Here is a 23,111-nt window from a genome sequence, read left to right on the forward strand (position 1 = left end):
GGAGGTTCGCGGAAGGAGGGAGGGACGCTCGTAGAAGAATCTGACCCGCAGCTTCAGCAGCAATTGGAGCCGCGACGCACCGAGAGACGGAGGCCGCCGAAACTAATCAACAGGGCCGAGCAGCACCTGGACCATCGATCCAGTTCACCGGGGAGGCGATCAATCAGGCTTGCCGTTAACCTTCGGACGGAACGCGGAGGAGTAATTCAACGTCAACGGCTGCTCTTTTTTTTTTTTTTGACTTATTACCGGTGACAACATGGCTGAATGTAACGTTAGCATCGACCAGAAGAAACTACCGGGAGTCAAAGAGGGTAACGTCCCTGTTTTTAATGTGGAGCTAACGGCTAACAGCTAACCAGACTAATGCTAACCCACTGACCGCAGGTGTTTGTGTTTGTGCTGCTGTTAGCTCAGCATGCTAACGGATGCTAACACGCTGCTAATGGCACTGATTTCACTGTTAAAATACTTCACGGAAACCACAGCTGCTAGTATTTTACGGTGTGTTTACAGTGGTACTATTCTACCATGCTTAAACAGTACATTTCTGTGTATTTAATTAAAGCAGAAAATCAGATTTTCTGCTTAATACTGCATTAGTGTTGCTAAATGTGATCCATATCAATTGAAAATACCTGTAAATTTACATATTCTTACTTAAAAATGTACAAAATTACTATGAGTTGCAGATGTGCACCTCTGCATATAGAAACGCCTAAAATAGTAAAAAATAAATAAAGGATAAGGCCACATTGGGAGCATTTATTCAATTTATTTGGCAAATTCTAGTCTGTTAAATGCATTTTAGAAACTAAAGAAAAAAAGTAGAGTTGGAAACGTGGCCTGCCTCATGGGAATCACTGTAAAATTATCAATAAAATTCTTATTTTCCTAATAATCCTCCAAATAATGTTTTTGTAGCCTTCTGTTGATGGTCATTCTCCAAAAAAAGCATCATATTGCACAATATTTAGCCATATTATGCAAAAAAAATAGGACACTACAGTTAGAATTTGGTGCATTTTTGCAATTTGGAATTTTGTTCTATTTTTAAGGCTACAGTCTGATGATTAGCATTAATTAGACTCCTGACAGATTCTTTATGTAATTTTATGTAATTTTTTCATATCAAATACAGTGTTTGGATTGAATTAAGGTGGACTGTTTTGTAGGACAAGGGTTGCATATTTACATATATACATGCTGTGTTGGATGTACACAGTCTGGCGGTGTTTCAGCAGTCAGGTGACTTGTATCTGTGGTTTTAGCGCTAATCACATGAAGTCGTTTGCCTATTTTAAAAGTATACGGTTGAGCCAGAGCTCCAAAACACGTATGTCACATCTGACTTATTGTGTTGCCGTCGGCAGTAAAACTGCTCTAAAACATTGTTGTAAAAGATTTTAAAAGATGATAGCTCCAGCTCCCTCTCACAAGACTTTTTCTAACTCAGGATAACATATAAACGCTCCACTGTCCACCTACTGTTCATGTTATCCTGAGGAATATGAAACATGTTCCTCAGGATAACATGAACAGGAGGTGGACGGTGGAGCGTTTAGACTGAATCTGATTCAGTTTTAGGTAAGAATTTTTGGTGTTTTGATGCTTAATAGTGAACTAAAAAGTGAAAAAAACTGTTTAAAGAATAGATTAATGATTAGATTAAAGCAAGCGTTGTGGGTTAAATAAATATAAGACGCCAGAAATAGAGGTGAGATGTCCGTTTTGGAAAAATTGGTGGTATTTAAAAAAACAGGTGCAAAAATGGTTGGTGTTTACAAAAAAGTGCAAAAATTGCTTGTGTTTACAAACAAGGTGCAAAAATTGGTAGTATTTACAAAAAAAGGTGCTAAAATTGTTTGCATTTACCAAAAGAAACTGCAAAAATGGTTAGTATTTCCAAAAAATGTACAAGATTTGCTGGTAGTAAGAAAAATGGTGCAATTTTGGGGGGGTATTTACAGCATGGATGCAAAAATAGTTTGTATTTACAAAAAAGTGCAAAAATTTATGGTATTTACATAAGAAAAAGTTTTTTAAATTACTGGTATTTACAAAAAAGTGCAAAAAGTGTAGCTATTTACAAAACACGTGCGAAAATTGTTGATATTTACCAAAAAGGTGCAAAAATTGTTTGCATTTACAAAAAGTGCAAAATAATTGCTATTAACAAAAAGAAAATGTGCAAAAATTGCTTGTGTTTCAAAAAAAGTGCAAAGATTATTGGTATTTACAAAATAGGTGCAAAAATTGTAAGTATATACAAAATAGTTGCAAAAATTGTAGGTATTTACCAAAAAGTACTAAGAATTTTGGTATTTACAAAAAAAGGAGCGAAAGTTGTTGGTATTTACAGAAAAAAGTATAAAAAACGCTAGTATTTACAAAACAGGTGCAAAGAATATTGTTATTTGCAAAACAAGGTGTAAAAGATGCAGCTTTTTTGTCCCCTTTTATTCAGTTTGTTTTTAAAACCTGACTATTGTCTCTACGTCTTGAAGCGATGCTGCACTGCTGAAACGGAACCGTCCTGTTGGTGTGAAGCAGCTGCTCAGCAGGATGCTTGTTATTCTGGTCAGAGAGACGAGAAACCTGCATTGCTTGTCTGCTGAGGGAATGACTGAAAACTGATTTCTAACATCAGGAAAATAGTAGAAAATCTGCCCGGTTTTGCTCCCCTGTAGCTCACAGAGGAACTGAACTTGTATTTTCTCCTTCCTGCTGCACATAAAGCACAAAACCCAGCCTCCTGCGGTGGATGTTTTTGTGCACGTCGCTGTAATCCTTCTGTCACTTGTTGCTCGGCGTCGTTGTAAGTACCGCCGAGCTTTCAAAGCACACAGACCCAAATTGTTAAACGAGCTAAAACCGCCGCCGCAATAAATCTCAGGTTCTTCGGCTAAGAAGATTAAGCATATGGTTGAAAAATGCTCCATGTTAATCGAATCCCAAACTGGCCCGAGTCGGCATGGGGCTTTGTGGAGGTCCTGACCTGCTCCTGTCAGCATCTGTTGGTCCTCTTCAGGCTTTTATTCACAGTTTAACCATCTTCTGGATGCAGATCACTCATCAGTGTTGGTGCTTAGCAGTATTTAATCTGTCTTTAAGGCACACTGACACACAATCGCACTCAGACACTGTCTTCTTATGTGGGTTAAGTGATCTCTGAGAGCTTTTAATACAACATCAGGACCAATACTGACGCCACATGTGTTCTAAAACAGCAGCAGCTTCTTAATGTGCTTTTTATTTTAGTCTTCAGAGTGGTGCTTGGCTTCCTGCGAAATGAAATCATAGTTCTGTTTCTATATTTGATCTTTATTTTTTCAGCAGATGGAAAGTCTTACTGTAGAGTTTCAAAAGTTGTGTTGCTAAACAGGGTAACAGACAGAAGTGGTTGAATTTCTGTTTGTGTTTTCAGATGGGTAGATCCCAAATATTCAAAGAAAGTAAAGCCGCTGCATATCAGAACAGTTCAGCTGAAGGTGTCTTATGAAGAAAACCCCCTCTTAGAACAGTCTGGATGGTTGTTTTCAGGATGAATATTCATATCGAAACCATAAAAATCAAATTTGAGTTTAGGTTTGTTTTATGTTCCTGCGGATAATATGAACAGTAGCTGGACAGTGGAGCGCAATTTATTGAAGTAGTTAAGACATAAGTCAAAACATTTATTAAAACTTAGGATATGAGAGTTATATTGATGTAAAGCAAATAAAAATACTCCAAAAAATTGCACTACAGCATGTAAAAATGTAAGAATTTGTCCTGGCGGACTGCACAGTGGTGATTCTTAAAGGGTTAACAGTACACTAAAAAATGGAAAAACTGTTTAAAGGAAGGACACGATTAGATAAAAGCAAGCGTCGCGGGTTAAATAAATAGAGAAAGCCAGATTTAATGGTCAGATGTCCGTTTTTTGATAGATCCCAAATATTCAAACAGAGAAATCCGCCTCATATCAGAACAGTCAAGATGAAGGTGTTTTATGAAGAAAATCCCCTCTTAGAACAGTCTGGACGGTTGTTTTCATGATTAATATTCATATCGAAACCGTAAAAAGCAAGGACTGTTTGAGTTTTGGTTTGTTGTGAGGATGAAAAATGAGCAGTAAACTGTAGGTTTTTGATTTCCTCTGTGTGCCGATCACAGAGATGATGGTTGTATCTGTAATAGTGGAGCTGTAGCCGTTAAAGCCAGTTAAAGCTAAAGCCAGATTAGAATTGTGGACACACTCACGTTGTGTTTGTATAAGAAGAAGCTTTACAAATGCTTCATCTTGTCAGCCAGTTCCCGAATTAAAGCTCGCAGCTTATCAGTAGCAAAACAGCTTCTTGTTTCTTTTCACCTCGAAATAACTTTTTTTTGCCACAACATCTTTACACAAACGATGGTTCCTCAGTTTCACTCGATGCTGAAAAAAATGACCAAACCACTCGCCAGATGGCTTCACCACAAACAGCATCAGGCCGAGTTAAGAACATGTGAAAAGTACAAACGTGGAATGTTTTCATCACAACTTTTTGTTTTGAGTCCGATTCATCCAACGGTCACGTTTCTGAGAATACCGTGGAGCAGCTTTTCATTCGTTTTGCTCATATAAAAAGCCACTAAATGTAAAATAAATGCACAGCTTGAGTTCAGTCTCTTCAGACTGTGTGTTCAAGTTAAACTCGGCTTGCTGTCCTCGACTGTGGGTCACTTTTTAAATAGATTTGCTGCTAAATGTTGTGTGTGAACAGATGTTACCTGCAGGATGTGAAACCGAGTGTCAGATTAAAATCTAACATCTGCTGCTAGTTTGACTTCCACAGAACGGTTCAGAGTTTCACTATACAAGCATTTGGTTTTTGAAGCTACTTTTGAATGTTGCTTTTTTTTTCACAAGTTTTTTCTTCCTGTTTTTTCTTTTTTCTTCAGTGTGTCGAGACTTTGCAGTGCTGGAGGACCACTGCCTGGCCTACAACCTCCAGGAGCAAGAAAGTAAGAAACTGCAGATTTTATTTCATCCCCCTAATCTGCATATTTTCACCTTAAGCTTCTTTAAACAAGGGATGTTTGCGTTTCTGCTTCTCTGCAGGCAGAGAAAAGCTTCACTACATTTGATGTGTCCTGTTCAATATTCAGATAATAAATGAATTCATTTACATGTGTCCTTTCAGTGTGACAGTCTGTATAAACACTTTTATTGTTGTGATGTTTCCTGGTATCACACCGATGACTGTTTTGGTCAAGGGTCACTTAATCCTCTGAGCTCCAAGCAGTTTCTGTTCCTGTCATGTTTTACTCACTGTAGGCTCATTTTTCACCCCAATATAAAGTCCTGAACCTCTATGAAAAGACGCAGAAATGTCTTAAAATACCATAAATTATTTTCAAAAAGTTAATTTCTTTTGCTTTATTTATTGTTCCCACATTGGAGAAACCTGAATTCAATCTGTACACGATTGTCCAAGTACCCACAGGTGTTACGAATACTGGAAAAGACATAGTAACTCTACAAACTGTAGGTACTTTACTATTTACTTTGACCCGTGTAGTTTTTCCTGTCAGCTCTGCAATACCTGCATTTCAGCCATAAATATCCTTCAATTTTTGTCATGTGACTGTTTCTTGCAGGTGAGCCAGTTGTAGCTTCACAGTTGCATGGAGGAGCACAAATTTTTTTTGTTTTTTGCACAATCTGGTTAGAGCAACCGGTAAATTTTAGGAAAGTTTTTGAATGAGACATGTAGCATAAAGTGATTTTGATTAAATGTTACCATTTTAAGCTTAGATTTGGTGACGTTTCCCAACATAACAAGGACACATGTTGATAAAATGTCACAGATGATCAGTTCAATGACTGTCAGAAAATTCTTTTGGCTGATAAATTTTGTTATTCTGATAAATTTAGTTATTTTGATGGTTGTTTGCCTTTAAATTCCGGACAGCAAGTTCTGGGGTTCAGAGGCCATTGGCCCTTGTGCTTTTTTCCATCAGCTTGGTGTAAACACTGCCTGTGGTTCAGCCCAGTGGAACCAAAAAATCCCAGAATTTTTGTCATGATTCTGTTTGTTACAAGTGAGTCTATTGTAGCTTGACGGTTGCTTCGAGGAGCGCAAAGTATTTTGTTTTTTGCACAATATGTCCAGAGAAAATGCTAAATTTTTGGCAAATTTTTGAGTGAGACATGTCATAGAAAGTCATTTTGATAAAATGTCCCGATTCTAAGCTCAGAATTGGTTACATTTCCCAACATACCAAGGACACATGTTGATAAGATGTCACAGATGATTAGTTCAATGACTGTCACAAAGTTCTTTACAATTTCTGACTAATAAATTTTGTTATTTTGGCGGTTCTTTGCCTTTAAATGCCGGACAAGTTCTGGGGTTCAGAGGCCATAGTGACCTATGTACTTGTTTCCTACTGCCTGCAGTTCAGGCAAAAAAAATCCACGATTTTTTGTCATGTGACTGTTGGGCGCCACTGAGTCAGTTATAATTTGAAGCTTGCATTAAGGAGTGCAGAATTCTTTGTTTTTTACAGATTCTGTCTAAAGCAAGTGGTTAATTTTAGGCATTTTTTTAAATGAGATTTGTAGTCTAAAGTGATTTCGAGCTTAGATGTGGTTATGTTTCCCAGCGGAACGATGACATGTTGATATCATGTCACAGATGATTAGTTCAACAACTGTCAGAGAATTATTTACAATTTCTAGCTGATAGATTTTGTTATTTTGTTCATTCTGTAAGGACAACATGCCTTTTCAACACAGCACATTCTGAAATTCCGAGACTTAATGCTCGCTTTGCAAAACAACAAACCATAAAAGATGTTTTTCAGTGTCGCAGCAGCAACATTCATGCAGCTCACAAAGCTCCACGTTGCCCTTTTTGGAAAAACCTATCGAGTTTGACAGGCTGAACTGCAGTGTTGGTGGCTGCAGCCCGATTAATCCGATATAAACCCCGCTTCAGCCACACAATTAGTGCAGTGAATGGTGCAGGATGCCACAGCGGTTCTGTATCGCCGCTGGACCGCTGCTCCTGATTCCTCTGGATCTCATTAATTTTAGTGTTTGCTGCAGCTGGAGCACAGAGAAGCTCTGATTCCTGATCTGACCTGAGACACTCTGCTGTCTCTGAGAATGTGTGTTTGTGGCCGTTTTTTGGGCGTTTTTTTTCTTTGCTTTGTCTCTGTGCTTTCATGCTGAATTAGATTAGCTGCAGCTTTTATCTGGGATAACATGTGAGTAATTAGCTGCATCTTTTTCACATGATTAAAAAGGAATTTTAGAGACTCACTATAAAGGGTGTGTCCTCCTGATTCAGATTTTTGAATCACATGATGGTGATTATTGCTTTAAATATTTTATCTTTTGCTTTCGTATGTCAGCTGTATGTTAAAGCCATTTCCTGCTGAGGTAGTTTGAGGCACTGACTGAGGTTTTCCTGCTCGGAATGGGCCTTTAGGGTGCGATTATGCAGGACTATAAGCACGATTGGTCCACATATAGTAAAGGCAGAGTCTGTGTTACATTACTTTACAGAAATCTAAATTTACAGAAATAACTTACCTGTTATTTTTCTGCATTTGGTCACCAAAAATGTCCAATATACTTGAGTAATTCAGTCCCTACACAATTAAAGCTGCATTTTTTCTCAAGATTCTCAGGCTTTCTTCATGCACATTTGCAGATGATCCGCCTGCGATTGTAAAGAAAATTCTTGTTCAGATTTCTCTAGCGGGCTTTAGGTTTAAAGGGTCAGACCCTCCAGGAAATTGTGATGTCGCGATCGCAACAATTAATGCAAATTCAACCAATCTCCGTGAACTCTGCCCAACCTTGCAATTTTGTCCAATCATCACAACTTCTCCACAATTTTGGCCAGCCTCCCGTGTGTTTCACCAATCATAGCCTTCCTCAGCGCAAATGTAACGTGTGTGCATCACCGAATTCACTTCCTTGTTTATGGTTTGAAGATGCAGACATGTGCGATTCTAATGTCTCTCATTTACCAACAAAAATTACTGCGAAAGACCATGCAAAACAATTTCCCGATGTTCTTCACAAAAGCGGAAGTAAACTGTTTTGCACCCTGTGGAATATTGTGGTGGAATACAAACGGAAATCATCAATTGACAAACACTTTTCTACCGTGAAACGAGTGGATCACAGACCAGACAAATCACCATGATGGAAGCTGTTGCATCCAGATCTGTTGCAAACACTAAGAGAAAAAGGCAACTTAGATGAATTAATTGGTGTGACAAGCCATATGTGTGTGTGTGTGTGAATACGGGTGTGCCAGGATGTGAAATTAACTTTTTAAGCCACTGACAGATGTGTCCAAATATGATTCATTCATTAGTAAAGTATCATTTTGTGCCTTGAATCTACCAACCACTTCATGTTAAACCAGTATCTGGCTGGTGCTCATTTCCCACTGTGGCGTGCCAGCTCATGTAAATGAGTCGGAGCGTGTTAAAGAATCATTTTAGGAATAAATATCAAAATGTTGAAACGTGTTCTAAAAGCTGGAAAAATGCAACTTTTTAGCAATTGTGACGTTTACAGCAATTTCATCACAACAAATACGCTTAAAACATCGCAGTTTTTTAGAAAAGAGGCGAAAAGAGAAATCCTGGAGGAACTGAAGTTTGGATGGTTTTAGAGCGGAGACTGTCTAAACACAACATGTTTCTGCGCTGTGTCCTGGTTTGTTTTTCTGTTTCCTCAAATGTGCCTCTTCATATCCCCACAAAAGGCGAAATTATGCAAGAAGCTCTGCAAGAAAAAAGGCCAGATGCCACCCAGCCATAGACTAAGAGCAGAATAGCGGTAATTAAGGTGGTTTTTCATGGTCTGTCCTTTTGTTGTCATCAACCCTCTTAAACCTGCACTGATCGGTTACTGCTCTGTTGTGACAATAACTGATCTGCTTTGAGAGATGTCGTTTCTCCTTTGACCCTGGAGGTCACGCTGGCTGGAGAAGCTTGATAGTAAAATGTCTGAGTCCCTTTTGTTTCCTGGATCAACAGATGGGCGCCTCAGAAGTGGCTTTGAAATGCATTCATTTCAAGTTGCTGCAAAGCTCCTGCTGGCTTTTATTTTCATTAAAAATGTTGAGCATGCAAAACTCCAAAGCATCCAAGTGTCACATGGAAAACATTTCTTTACGGCTGTGTCAGCTCCAACATGTTTTCTCCATGTCAGGTTCACAGCTCGGCTTTCTCACCCCAGATCCCCTTTCTCTGAATGACGTGGAACCTCTTCAGTCTCTCAGAATGTTGTTTTTTTCTTTCTTCCCTGAAAGATGAATCAATTTTCTTGTTGGAAAAACATGGCAGCGGATAAATGATCACCTCGTCTTGGGTTGTAACATCAGTTCTGCCTTCAAATATTTTCTGTGAGGTGTCGCCAACTTCAGCAATCGATCACGGTGTCATCCAGAAAAATCAATGTCACCCGTTGACGTTCTATCAAGTTGGCACAGCTGTTTCCTCTTTCAATCTTGCCGGTCAGAAGCAGAAACTTTATGGAGCTTCTCACGGGTATATTGCCAAATGTAATTTGGTCTTTTTCACGATGGGAGCTGGGAACAGATCAATAGTCGGGTGAAACAGAGCCCAGCGAGTGAGTGATGCTCTCCATGCTTACGAAGTGCTGGGAGTGCGTCAGCAGGCAGGATTTATCATCCGTTATGGCCCTCAACGTGCCGTCACACAACCTTGGAACGACGCCTCAGCTGCCAACGTTCATTTCTCAGTGACTAAGATTGCTCGCTGTTCATTACTGGACACTAAAAAGCATCCTGCGTGTTTATCCTGTCCTCCGCAGACCTTCTAAATAACAGAGAAACATTTAAAAAGATAAGATCAACTTCATTCATCCTGGAAGAAATGGTTTTGCCACAGTACAACACAATGACAAAGGGTAGTGGAATATATACAATTACACAGAGGTTAGTAGTAAAACGGAAATCAAAAAGAATACAAGGTACAAAATGCAAAGTGTCTAAAGGCGCTTTTCCACTAGCACCTACTCAACTCAACTTGGTTTAGGTCATTTTCCATTACAATCGAGTACCACCTCATCATGGGTGGAGTCGCCGGCGGCCCGGCCACGGAGTTACCGTTGATGGCTAACTAGCTAGCTTATTGTCTGCATACAGGAGGCAACGACGTTACTTTCAAAATATACTTGTTTGTTTAACGTGAGCTTGCCACCAGTGGGATAAGTAATGCAAAAGTTTCTTGGAGTCACAAAACACTCACCGGTTTTCGTGAAGGACTCGCTCTCGTGCGTCGTCACTCACTGTCCAATCAGTGGTCTGCACTCTGCATACGTCAAATTATCTGCTCGACTCAGCTCAGTTGGAACCCCAGCCGAGTAGGTACTAAAATAGTACCTGGTACCAGGTACTACATCCTAATGGAAAACCTCACAAACAGAGTCGAGCCGAGTAGGTGCTAGTGGAAAAGCACCATAAGTGTTTGTATGAAGTGTCTAAGTAATGATAAGGAATAGTGTCTGGAAAAAAAACACAAGTAGAAAATGTGAGCTGTAGATGAATAACAAGAAACACATTAACAGAAAGTGAACTGAAACTAAGAGTGAACAGATGTATTGCACCAAAAGTGAGCTGAAAGTAAACTATGTATTGCACTAGAAATATTGCACTTGAACAATGATATTGCAGATCGTGAGACTATGAAGGAAAAGTCTGATAATATTGCACATGAAAATAAGTGTGTTGATCGTATATCCCCTGTGCAGAAGGGGGAGGAATTGTACAGCCTGATGGCCACAGGCAGGAAGGAGCTCGTGTGGCGCTCTGTGGTGCACCTCGGTAGTCTCAGTGTACGACTGAAGGTGCTCTTAAAAAAGTGTACATGTGTAAATAAACTTGTTTATCCAGCTGACTCACTCTGGTTTGTGTGTTCACAGTTTTAAGAGCAGCTCTTGTGTGTGTTTGCGTCTACAGTCGAGAGCCACTTGGCCTCCAACGTCCATAAGAGCCGCCTGGTGCAGAAGGACCTGCAGGTCGCCAAGAAGCTGCAAGAGGAGGAGGACAAGCGGGCCAAGATCCAGAGCCAGAAACAACATGGTGACCTGTGGGTGTCTCACAAACCAACACATTCACACAATCTGCACTAAAACAATACACACATGAGAAGGCGATCTAAGATTAGCCAGGAGCCAGTGTTACTTGAAGATGGCGTAGAATTCTCAATCTTTGTGGTTGAATTTAGTCAAATTTCTGTGATTAAATGCCTGTTGTCTCTCAAAAGTCATCAAAATACTCTGTAATAATGACTGTATTTGTTGCTTTTGTGATAGCATGTGCTTCAGATTAGTGTAATCTAATGTAATTACTCCCAAACCGTATACCCAAGACAGATTTACTCCTGCTGTCGATCACTGTGACTGATTAATCAGAGCAGATTTAAGCCTTTTTTGTCATTCTGTCATGCATTCATCACCAGAAGCAAAGTGTGTTCAAGCTCTTTAATTTGTGCTAAAGAGCATTTTTTATTTATTTTTTTAGATTACTGAGTCACATCTTTGTTGTGCAGAAGACAACAACATTTCTGCTCTAACTGTGCAGATGATGCATGTTTATGTGTGATCAGGTCTCCTGCTGTCGAGAACTCTGATTTGTCAGAGTAAATTGAACCCGTTTTTGTCGTTCTGTCATTCATTCATCACCAGAAGTAAAGCGTGTTCATGCTTTTTGAGGTATTTTGTACTATAGAGCTTTTTTTTTTTTTTTTTTAAGATTGAGTCACATCTTGGTTGTACAGAAGATGAAGACATTTTTGCTCTAACTGTGCAGACGAGCTGATGAAGACTTCACTAGATCACAAAATGCATTTCTGTCCTGCAGCCTCCACTATCAGCATCATAGAAAGGACACCAGCAGATGATTCACAGTTCTTGTGGTGTCTCTGTGCGGTATCCTCTGCAGCCATGACATATAATTATATCCCTTCAGGGGTTTGGATAAACTCCAGCTGCACGTCCGAAGTGGTGCAGCGTCCACACGTACCAACCACAGCGGCCCTGACGCGAAAACATAAATCAGGCTTCAGTGACCGATCCTAAACATAGCGAACCGTTCAGCTGCAACAGAAGCATGCAAATGGAGTAAAAGTCTCTCTGCTCTGCAATTTTGTGTCAATCTCTAATTGCTGACTCACAGTTCACTGTTTGAAACACAGAGACGTAGAAGGTTCTGGTGGGATTTCACCCCCAGGGAGAGGCCAGATGCTGCGAGCTCACACTGCCAGACTTCTCCATGCACATGAACACATGGGAGTACGGCATTGCTTGTTTGTTAGTATGCACTGTTCACGACATGTTGAGGTGCTGCAGTCTGTTTGCTTCTGCCAGCTTAAGTCCTCCAGAGCTGTTTACGTTCAGGTGCAGTGCAGCGAAGTTTAAGCCGATGCCGCTAACGAAGCGTTTCACCGTCTGCAGGCGGAGGAGTGATCTCTGCGTAGCCGCCCTGCAGGCAGATGGTGTCAAAATCGCATCACTTAGAGATGAGAGCGAGCCGAGGCGAGATCAACCTCGCAACACGTGAGGATATTGTGCTTTCTGCCAGAAGAACAGCCGCTATCAGCTTCAAAGCTGAGCTCCTGCTGGGTTCAGTTCCCTTCTGTAACGAGAGCGCCAAGTTTATTTAGTCGTCAATAACAGAAAGTGACATTTCCATGATTCATAATTGTATAACTTTGGCAGAGCTGAAATATTTGTTATACGTTTCTAACTTGTTTTTTTAACACTTTGACTGGGTTTTCAGATAAGCCAACAGTTGCAGAATTATTGCACCAGTGAGTTATTTGGCAGAAACACAAACAAAAATAACACTGATTTTTAGAGAACTCACGCTTGCATCCACACAGTGTGTGTACATACATAAACCCACACACATCTACACTACAGCTCAAAAGTTTGGGGTCACTCAGATAATTTCATGTTTTCCATGAAAACTCACACTTTTATTCATGTACTAACATAACTGCACAAGGGTTTTCTAATCATCAATGAGCCTTTCAACACCATTAGCTGAAAGAAAGTTGCTCTAAATGAGTGAAAGTTGTTCCATACTAGTTAAAGTTGCTCTATATTAGTTAAAGTTGCTCTATATAAGTTAAAGTTGACCTACACCACCGTTCAGAAGTTTGGGGTCGCCCAGACAATTTCATGCTTTTCATGAAAACTCCCACTTTTATTCATGTGCTAACATAATTGCAGAAAGGTTTTCTAATCATCAGTGAGCCTTTCAACACCTTTAGCTAACACAATGTAGCATTAGAACACAGGAGTGATGGTTGCTGGAAATGTTCCTCTGTACCCCTATGGAGATATTCCATTAAAAATCAGCTGTTTCCAGCTAGAACAGTCATCACTCCCCATCCAGCTGCATAGCAGTGGTTTTATAGATCCAGTCTGAATTTTCATAACTTTTTAAAACACTCAGTCTGCTATATGTGGTCAGTCCAGTTTACTAAATACTCTGAGCCAATTTCAACACCAGAGTATCAACCTAAAGTGCTGAGAAAACAGGAGATATTTAAGGAATAGGGATTAAAAAGTCAAGCTGTGCAGGATCTCATATATTATCATTATTGTTCCTGCTCCTGCTTTAAGTTACCGATCTGTTCTTAATGTCATGTCCCCCTCCCCATGTGAATTCCTCCTGAACTGATGGGAACCTCAGTGAGCGACAAGACAATGAGATCGCCCAGGAGATTCAGGAAGAACTGGTCCGACAGGCGGAACAACAGCGACAGCAGGAAGAGAAGGACGCGGTAAGAAACTCTCTGCCCATTCAGACACAATGCAGGTTTCATGCACTCATCATACCGTCGGTATTAATGGGTGTTACTGAATATTCACCCTCCTAACTGTTGTAATGGAAAAACCACAACAAGAACCCTTGAGTCAGGCCCTTGTGTTGCTACATTACCACAATACAATTACAGCATTGATTGTGTGACGTGCACAATAGTCATAACAGGAGGTGTAATGCAAATTAACTGAAACACATCATGTTACAACTCTTTTTTTTATGCTTGATACAGAAAGAAAACTCACACAGTTGTCATTTTCCACGACTAATATACAAGAGAAATCATTTTGAGAAAACATAATTTAGTTTATTTACTAAAAAAAATGAAGATTTTGTTGCACCAAAAAGGACAGAAGGCTGACTAATAACTGGTCAGCTGTGTGTTGCAGTCGTTGCCACAACACAAAGCATCACAACTGGTTTGTTTCATTAATTAAATCAGCACAACAAAGATGTGTTTGAGTTCAAGGCCAAATCTAAATGCCATCCAGAGCAATAAAACTATTTCGGATGCCTTTACCACATGAGAGAAGTTCCAAATGTGTTGCTTTTAGACAAAATTTTCACAGTAAGAAGTCACTTTTTCAGCTTTTTTAGAGTTAGTTTTTTTATTTTTGATGCAGATGAACTCCCTAACAAAATCAACCTATGATTTCTGGAAATATTCATTCATTCTTTCCAAAGTTGGAATGGAAATTATCTGCAAAATTCTACACCTTTTTTTTTTCATATATATTGCAGAAAATTTTTTTTTTAGAGATCAGTCCTTTTTTTTTGCTCCACAATCACAGCAAACAAAATGCTGCTGTCCAGTTTAAATCCATCTGTTGCCAGCTACCACTGTTTACACTAATATACTAATATATACTGACATTTCTGGCACTACAAATACTGTCCTTAACAGTAGATATCATCCAATTATCAGCCTGTCTGATTATCATATCCAGAGTTCATATTCGTGCAAGTGTAAGGTGATCATTTGGTAGATTTGGAGACAGTCCGGCCGACACATGCAGCAGACGCTAGTTATTGTGGTTGAAAATAAAACTTCTGCAGTCTCGCTTTGCCTGACGTGTGAAACCATCCTTTAAGCTGTTGCTTAGAGATGACGCAGTGACTATTTTAAAAACTAAATGCAGGCAAAGACAAGGAGGCTGGTGGAAAAGTAGAAGTCAAGATTTACTTGAATGTGCAGGTTCAGGCAGGTAGATACAAACTGAGCCAGTTAAATTTAAAGTGAACTTTACTCAGTATCTCTCCATGTGCAGTACATACAGAGTCCTGCAGTGTACAAAAAGAAAAATATAGATAAGAATAGAAATACCTTCTTGATCCCGAGGTGAAATTCTGCTCTTACGGTTGCAAGCAGGCAGAGTAAAGTGACCACCACCGCAATAGAAAAATATAAGAGAAGAATATACTAAGATAGAGAATGGACAATAAAGTATAAAATACAAAATGACAAAAAAAGAACAGTAAAGTTGAAAAATGCACCATAAAGTAACCATAAAATTATACAGTGAATGAGGAAGTAAAAGTCCTGCAAACAGCTGTGTAACATGTACAAGTAACACAATGGATGGAAAGGCAGCAGAAAAACAAACATTTTACCAAGCAGAGAGTACTGAGAGCAGAGAGAGTTGTTGCAGTGTATCTATCTATCCATATATATCTATATATCTATATCTATATCTATATATATATGTATGTATGTATGTATGTATGTATGTATGTATGTATGTATGTATGTATGTATGTATGTATGTATGTATGTATGTATATATATGTATATGTATGTATGTATGTATAGGATCCTGACGAGGACGCCCAAACACGCTCACATCACACCTGTCCTCCGTAACCTCCACTGGCTTCCAATCGCAAAACGCATCCAGTACAAAATCTGTCTGCTTGCCTACCAGTGTATACATGGACATGCCCCGGACTACCTTTCAGAACTCCTAACCCTTCGCACCATCTCCAGACAACTTCGATCCACTAATACCAACCTTCTGTTCACTCCAAGATCAAACCTGAGAACAATGGGCGACAGAGCGTTCCAGACAGCTGCTCCTGAACTGTGGAACACATTACCACCACCCCTGAGGGCCCCACAGTCCCTGGAGTCTTTTAAGAAAGGGCTGAAGACATTCTTATTTAAGCTCTAACATATTTACCGTTTGTAAAGTGTTTCTTTTAAATGCATTGTAGCACTTTGAGATTTTATATGTAAAGTGCATTATAAATTAAAGGTATTATATATATTTATTTATATATATATATATATATATATATATATATATATATATATATATATATATATATATATATATATATAAAAATGAAGAATAGAAATACAAAATGTAAATACCGTGTGCATAGTACAGATGAAGAAGAAGAACTACTTGGGTTATGTTTTGTTTTAATTATTGGTCATCCAAAAAAACGGCCCATAACCAATATTGGGAACCAGTACACATTAAATGTGATAGCAGAGAACCTGTCTTTCATTAGTGTTGCTTTCGTCAACGAAAATTATGATGAAATATCGTCGTCCACGAACCTTTATCACTTGACGAAAACGAGACGAGATGAAACGTAAATGGTGGTTATGTGACGATAACTATAATAAAATATATAATACAATATTGTTGACGAATAAAAACGAGACAAAATTCGGGTTACAAAATAAAAACTCTGCTGAAATGTCTCTTCATTTTCGTTGACCAAAATGAGACGAGACGAAATTATTTCGTCTCCGTCAAGTGATAAAGGTCCGTTGACGACGATATTTCGTCATAATTTTTGTTGACGAAAGCAACACTATCTTTCATAACTACACTTCTTCATTAATAAGGGCAAATATAACTGAATATGTAAAATAGAAATAAGATTGATTAAATTATCTCCTCTGTTCATGTGGATCGACTGAGATCAATCAGTTTGTTTCCTGCTGTTCTTCTCAATTAATATTTCACTGTTTCAAGTTAAAGCATTATTAATTATTGTTTACCAGACTCGTTTCAGGTTAATCTGCCTTCTAGCTTTGCCACTAACTAGTAGCATAGCCTTAGCCACTGTGAGAGAAGCTATTTTCCTGTTTTTTGTGGCAACAGCTTGCGTTTCTTTTTCAGTTTTTGCTGCTTGACAGACATTTCTGAGACCACAGAGTGACGACAGACAGAGAGAGGCAGTTTCAGAGTCAAAGCAGCGCATTTAATTGATCGATAATTGGAATAAAGTGCCAAACATTGGCACTGATAATCAACAAGGCTGATAATTGGTCCATCCCTACCTGGTAGCATCGATGCTGCCTGTAGAGAAGTTAGTCTGAAGCCTTGTTTCTTCTTCATCCCTAATATTTATTATATCCTATTAATCAGCCCTTATTATCAAACTATGTGCTCTATCTTCTGTTAATTTGCCTCTAAATCATTCACAATATCTCAGATGCAGCTGATTATTTCTTGCCTCTAACTTGACAGAGTGATGGAGCTTCTATTAAAAACACACTGTTTGGCCCTTAGTATGAAACTGCAGCACTTTCTTCATTTGTTTTCTCTACAATGTTGAGTAACGATTCATCTCTCCACTGTAGCATCAAGACAAACTGACATGTGTTCCAGATTCGCCGCTCAGGCTTTTTTCACGTTCTCGTGGGACGCCATGTTGACTATGGCCTTGTTTGTTTGTAGGCCATCGCTCGTAAGCTGCAGGAGAAGGAGATGAAAGAGGAGAAGCGGCGACAGAAGCAGCTGGAAGCGAACTTTGAGGAGGAGTACTTTGAGGACCGTGGAGGTAAAGCAACAGCAGTTCCTCTTGTGCGCCTGTATGAGCTTGTTGTGTGGAAGAGCGGTGGTTTCTCTTTCCATTTGTGCAGCTCTGCCTGTGTGAGGGTGTGCTTTTGAACGCTCAACAGGGCTGGAGATTGTTGCTGACTCCGGGCAAAGATTTTTGGAATGCATTTATAAGCGCATAATTAACCTTGAAGGAAGGCTTGCATGTTCCTGCAGAGGAATAATTTGGATGTTTTGCTCCCATTCAAAAGACTGTGCTGCTGGAAATGTGTTTAACAGAGCTCTGGGTTGAAGATGCCCTTTAAACGTGCTTTTTAACTCAGACATTGAATGAATCTCTAGATCAGGGATGTCAAACTCATCTTGGTTCAGGGGCCACATACAGCCCAATTTGATCTCAAGTGGACTGGACCTGTAAAATCAGAGCAAAATAACCTAGAAATTAAAGCTGCAAGCCGTGTAGGTCGGGTCCTCGCATCCTTGTTGGTCAGTAAAACCAAGCATGTCCACCAAGTGTCCTATGGCCTTGTTGATGGTGAACTATCAAAACTGTCCTCCAGGTGGCGCAATCAAAGTGAGTGTATATTGTCCTGTGTATGTCATCAGGGCTGAATTCTGATCACACATGTAGAGTTTGAGGCAGATTGAAGCATGTACAGGCTAGCTAGACAGCACTTCCTGTTTCATAGCGAATTGTTGAAGTTCCACCAGCCGCCATTTCCAAACCGTCAGACCTTTGTGGAGCATTTTGGTCACTTTTGATCACCCATGCCTGGTGTATGTCCTTGTCAAATTTGAGCTCTGTCGGAGTTACCCCATTTGAGTATATAGCTTTTGAAAATGTGCAAAAATTGGTCCAGAATTGTCCAAAATATGACACATAATTCTAAATGGCCGACTTCCGATTGGGTTTTGGGTATTTGTGCAAGAGGCTTTTTTGTGTGTCCTGATGCGTTACAGATGTGTATCAAATTTCTTAGCCATAGCTGAAACATTGTTCGGGGGCTGAATTTTCTTAATATTTCAGGGGGCGCTAATGAGCCATTTTGCTACATACGTGTGTATTTCCCTTGAAATAGCAAATTTTCACGCGTTTTCAAGTAATTTTAGGGCCTCAAAAATGCATTTCTTTTGTCTGAAGAAGAAAGTATAAGGAAAAAAAATGCATTACAATAGATTCCTTGTAATGTTGGTTCTTGGACCCTAATAACCACAACTCCAAATTTTTTCCTTTGTTTTAGTGCAAAAAGTACATTCTGAAAATGTTCATATTTAAATAATTATCTTTTTACAATACATTATGAATAACCTGAAATTTCTGAAGAAAAATAAGTTCAATTTCAGCAATGTTATGCCTCAGTTTATCATTTATAAATGTTCATGACAAATTACAGACTATCTACAAAGGCACAAAACATTTAGTCACAGGTATCTGGAACTGAACAGTCTAGTATTTTATTTTATTAAAACAACTCGTCATGCTCTTGACAATTTCTCTGTAATTTTTACGCTTTGCAAAGTCGTTTCACGGGCTGGATTGAACCGTCTGGCGGGCCGGCTTTGGGCCATATGTTTGACACCCCTGCTCTAGATAGTGGTTCATGAATACATACAAACATTTAGGTTTTTATCAGTGGTTTTGCATCATCACATTAAACAAATATGTTTTCAGTGCAACGTTATTTGCCTCTAGAACACGCTTGCGAGCAGCTCGGCGTCACATATTGTGTTTATCTGAGCTTCGAGCCTTTTCGTGGACACGTCACCTCCCCGCATGATTCATCCCACTGGAGCCTCGTTCATTTTCCACTCATTCTCATTTTATTCTTCCTCTGCTTTGTGTAGCAATTTTTGTCGGAGTTTGACCTCAAGATGGGAGCTGATTCTGGGTTTTCTTTTAAGGAATGCAGTATAAAGAACTTCGCAGTTTGTCTTTATTCCAAAATGGGAAGTATGATGTAGTTAAAGTCACGCCTGTGGGTTAAGAACTACAAGTGTAGGTGGGAATTACATTTCTTGTTCCCTCCTGACTTATGAGAGCTCAGGTTTTCTCTCTGCAGCTGCTGAATGTAACTGAACTGGTTGATTCTCAGTTTTCCTGCCTGAAGCTTTGTACTTGTTTTTTGTCCGGAGGGTCACACAAAGCAGAAGCAGTCATGTCCAGGTTTTTAGCGAACACACATTTCTAGTATTAGTCATGTTTTTTCTTTTTCTTTTTTAGTGCTACCTTTTTGCATTTTGCTTTTGTCTGTTTACATTGCTGGTGAATTTTTTTACTGAGTCCATACTAAGGTATGGGATAACCTGCTGGTTTGGGGCTCTGACAGTAAAATCAAAACTTCATAACCTGGTGAAGATGGCGAGTAAGATCTTGGGTACCCCTGCTTCCATCATGCCACAAGACTTGTTTATACAGGCCACCATAAGGCAGGCAAACAGTATTCTTTCGAACTCATCACATGCCCCACAGAGTCCCGCTGTGCAGTGTCAACCGTTTTAAACTTTCTTTTTATCCTGCTCTCACTCAGGCTCATTAATGAGCAGTTAGGTGCAGCTACCAAAAGGAGATAGCCAATGTTGTGTACATAGGGATGTACAGGGGGTCCTCGGTTTACCACGTCCTCGACCTACAGCGTTCCGTCGTTACGTCAGAACTAGCTACGTGGAACTAGGTGCCGAGCGGAGCAGACGAATACGTCGTCATGCGGCGCTATAAGACGGCTTTGTTTACATACAGCGGTTGTACGCCACCTTGGATTGTGCTACATTTGCTAACTTTTTGCCCTTCATTATGGCTCTCAAGTTTAAGTCAGACTCTTCTGATGCTTCAAAGAGAAGGAAAGCCGTCTCCATGTGTACTGTCTTCACTGCAACATAAAAGCTGCAGCTGTCCAACTAGTTAAACTCATGCTTGCAAAATGAATTGTCGTAGCAAACTTGACTTCTTTACTGTTGCTCTTGATACACATTACTAACAGAGTGAAAAGTGCAACAAAAACAGAATTAAACAACATAAATACATGTAAATAAATCCTTTAAACTTAACCAGTAAGTCCAAAAATGAAGTTAATTACTTACGACATTGCCTCTGTGGTGTTTACAAAGTAGAGTCGTGCATCCAGAAAAGCACATACATGTGTAAAGCTAAACATCAAAATAAAATTCAATAAATAAAAGTACGTCGATAATTCTGCTTTAAGGACGACACACCATGGGAGTGAAATTAGATATAATAAAACGCTCGGAACATCAACGAAAATCAGCATTATTAAATCAGATTGTAAAAACAGTGCAACATGTTCTGTTATCTTCTTGTAAAATGACTCATACATGCATGAAAGCTGCCGGTATTCATGACTTTTATGAAGAACTGATCAGTATTGTGATGCACGTAATGGCTTTGTTTACATTTTCTCTGGAGTTACGACTTAGGGCAAAATCGACTTAGATAAATCTGTAGAAACAGAACTGTGACGTAAGTCGAGGACCCCCTGTATGTGTGTATGTATGGGGGCTTGTGTGTATTTTAGGTTTTTTCTTTATATTATTTTAACTTATTTATTATAGGTCACATGTTTTATGTGTTCTAGTAGCACGTTCTGTTGTATGTGTTGCAGTGCAGCTTGCTTTTGCCAGTGTCTAACACAAGTTTCTCCCACGGGAGACAATGAAGTGAACCTAGACCTAGACATGAGAGTTAAAGGTGGGGGTGTGAAGTGTACACAGCTTTGTGTGGACGCAGATCTAAGCATCTCTGTTGACATAAACGGGCCTGAAGTAGCCGTCGGTCTGTCCGTCCTGCTGTCTGTAAGCCGTCCTGCTGCTTCACCTCTTTGCAGCAGTGTTTGGGATGAAGCTGCACTGAACCACTCCTCTCCTTCTACTGGAATATTTGTACCACTGCCAGCCTCCCTGTGTTTGCTGTGCAGCTCCCTGTAAGTTACATAACCGCTCACCTATGATTTCCCTGCTGACTGTGCGAATGCGTACAACTGGCGAAGCGTGACCGAGCTCACAGCAGAACAAGCTCCTTTAGTTTACTCCGCATCTGATACTGGGTTATTCCACCTCAGTTTATCCTGCTCCACTACCTCTGAGCTGTTTGAAACTCATTTTTATAATACACTGTGGATGTTTAAAGTGATATCTGTGATGTTTTAGATTCATATATCAAATACATTTAGAGATCCTGCCCTAAATTGCGCATCGACCCACTTTCAGCAGGCTTTTTTGAACATTGGAATATGAGAAGGAGCTATTAAAGATAAAAGCCTGAAATATTAATTGTTATTCCTCATTATAGAACTGATTCAAAATCTGCAATACTGGACAGATAGATTGAAAAGTTTCTAATTATGGTTGAGTTGAAAAAAACTGAAGCTGCCATGGAAAGTCCTATCTTTGAGCTCACATTAACAAAAATATTAATAATGCAGAAGTCAACTAGTGATATTTTCTGAACCATATGTTGCTGCATGTCACAATAAAACAGTAGAATACTTTTTAATATGAAATATTTCCTACCAATTGTCACAAAAATGAAAAAAAAAGTTATATGGTGAACTTTGATGACATATTGAACAGGTTTGAGCAAGTTTTACCACAATAACAAAAAATATTATTAGATATCCTGATCCAAGTAGAACAAAGTGAATTAACTCATGAAATATCAATTTGTTTTGTTCATGTCTGCTCATAGATAGGTCTTTTCAACTAATCCATAATCAGAGATCATTTGATTTGTTTATCATGCTGATAGTGGGTCGAGGAGGAAATTCAAATCTAAATTATGTCTGAAAGTATTAGATTTATCAAGCTGACAAATATCTTTACAAACATCTATATTTTATGCTGTAAACAATTCAAGCAAATCAGAGATGGCTGAGTGGAAATTGTTCTAAAAATTTGATTTGAGATAGAATAATCCTACTGTAAGAACGATGGCACAAGAAGGAATCAAATACGTTTTATGCAGGTTACAGGGCTGAGACTGTTCACAAATATGTCTGAGAGTCCATGTCTGAGCACTTTCACATTCATTTCTTAATTTATTTGGATGGAACAGTGCATATAAATGAGTGTACGGTCTCATAAAGTGTACACAAGGTTGCAGTAAATAAGATGGATTTAGGGCAAGGCTAATTTCATCCGTTGTCCAAAACATAAAATAAAAAAATACAGGGTTACAGATGTATGCAAAACAATATAGTAAAACAAAGACAGTGATAATAAATGAATTCTGGCTCCGTTAAACCTACCCTAAAGTGCTATTATTTTAGTAAAATGCTTTCCAGGTATAAAGTACATATAGTTAAAGTGCCTGTTTTTAAAGTGCCTGATTTTCTCAGTGTTCACAAGTTTATTGTTCATCAGCCATGCCTTATACTGTCTCTGGAGCTTTTTCTGATAGCTGTAGGTAAAGTATTCCAGTTTGTGCAACCTTTAATAGATAATCTGTGCA

The 23,111-nt window shown here is 39.2% G+C and overlaps 1 protein-coding gene across 2 annotated transcripts in view; it reads left to right on the forward strand.

Moving 5' to 3' along the window:
• The window catches only part of ccdc50a (coiled-coil domain containing 50a), a 33,675-nt gene continuing 10,564 nt past the window's right edge, over window positions 1-23,111 (forward strand). The window contains exons 1-5 of one of the 2 annotated variants that reach the window (XM_023268207.3): window positions 1-314; window positions 4,927-4,989; window positions 10,980-11,109; window positions 13,722-13,812; window positions 17,549-17,651. In XM_023268207.3, coding sequence (XP_023123975.2) covers window positions 260-314; window positions 4,927-4,989; window positions 10,980-11,109; window positions 13,722-13,812; window positions 17,549-17,651 — 442 coding nt within the window. In that variant the 5' untranslated portion in view covers window positions 1-259. The remainder of the gene's footprint in view (window positions 315-4,926; window positions 4,990-10,979; window positions 11,110-13,721; window positions 13,813-17,548; window positions 17,652-23,111) is intronic. The other variant, XM_035947213.2, reaches the window with a different exon arrangement.

Source organism: Amphiprion ocellaris, chromosome 2 (genome assembly GCF_022539595.1).
Source record: "Amphiprion ocellaris isolate individual 3 ecotype Okinawa chromosome 2, ASM2253959v1, whole genome shotgun sequence".
Taxonomy (NCBI): domain Eukaryota; kingdom Metazoa; phylum Chordata; class Actinopteri; family Pomacentridae; genus Amphiprion; species Amphiprion ocellaris.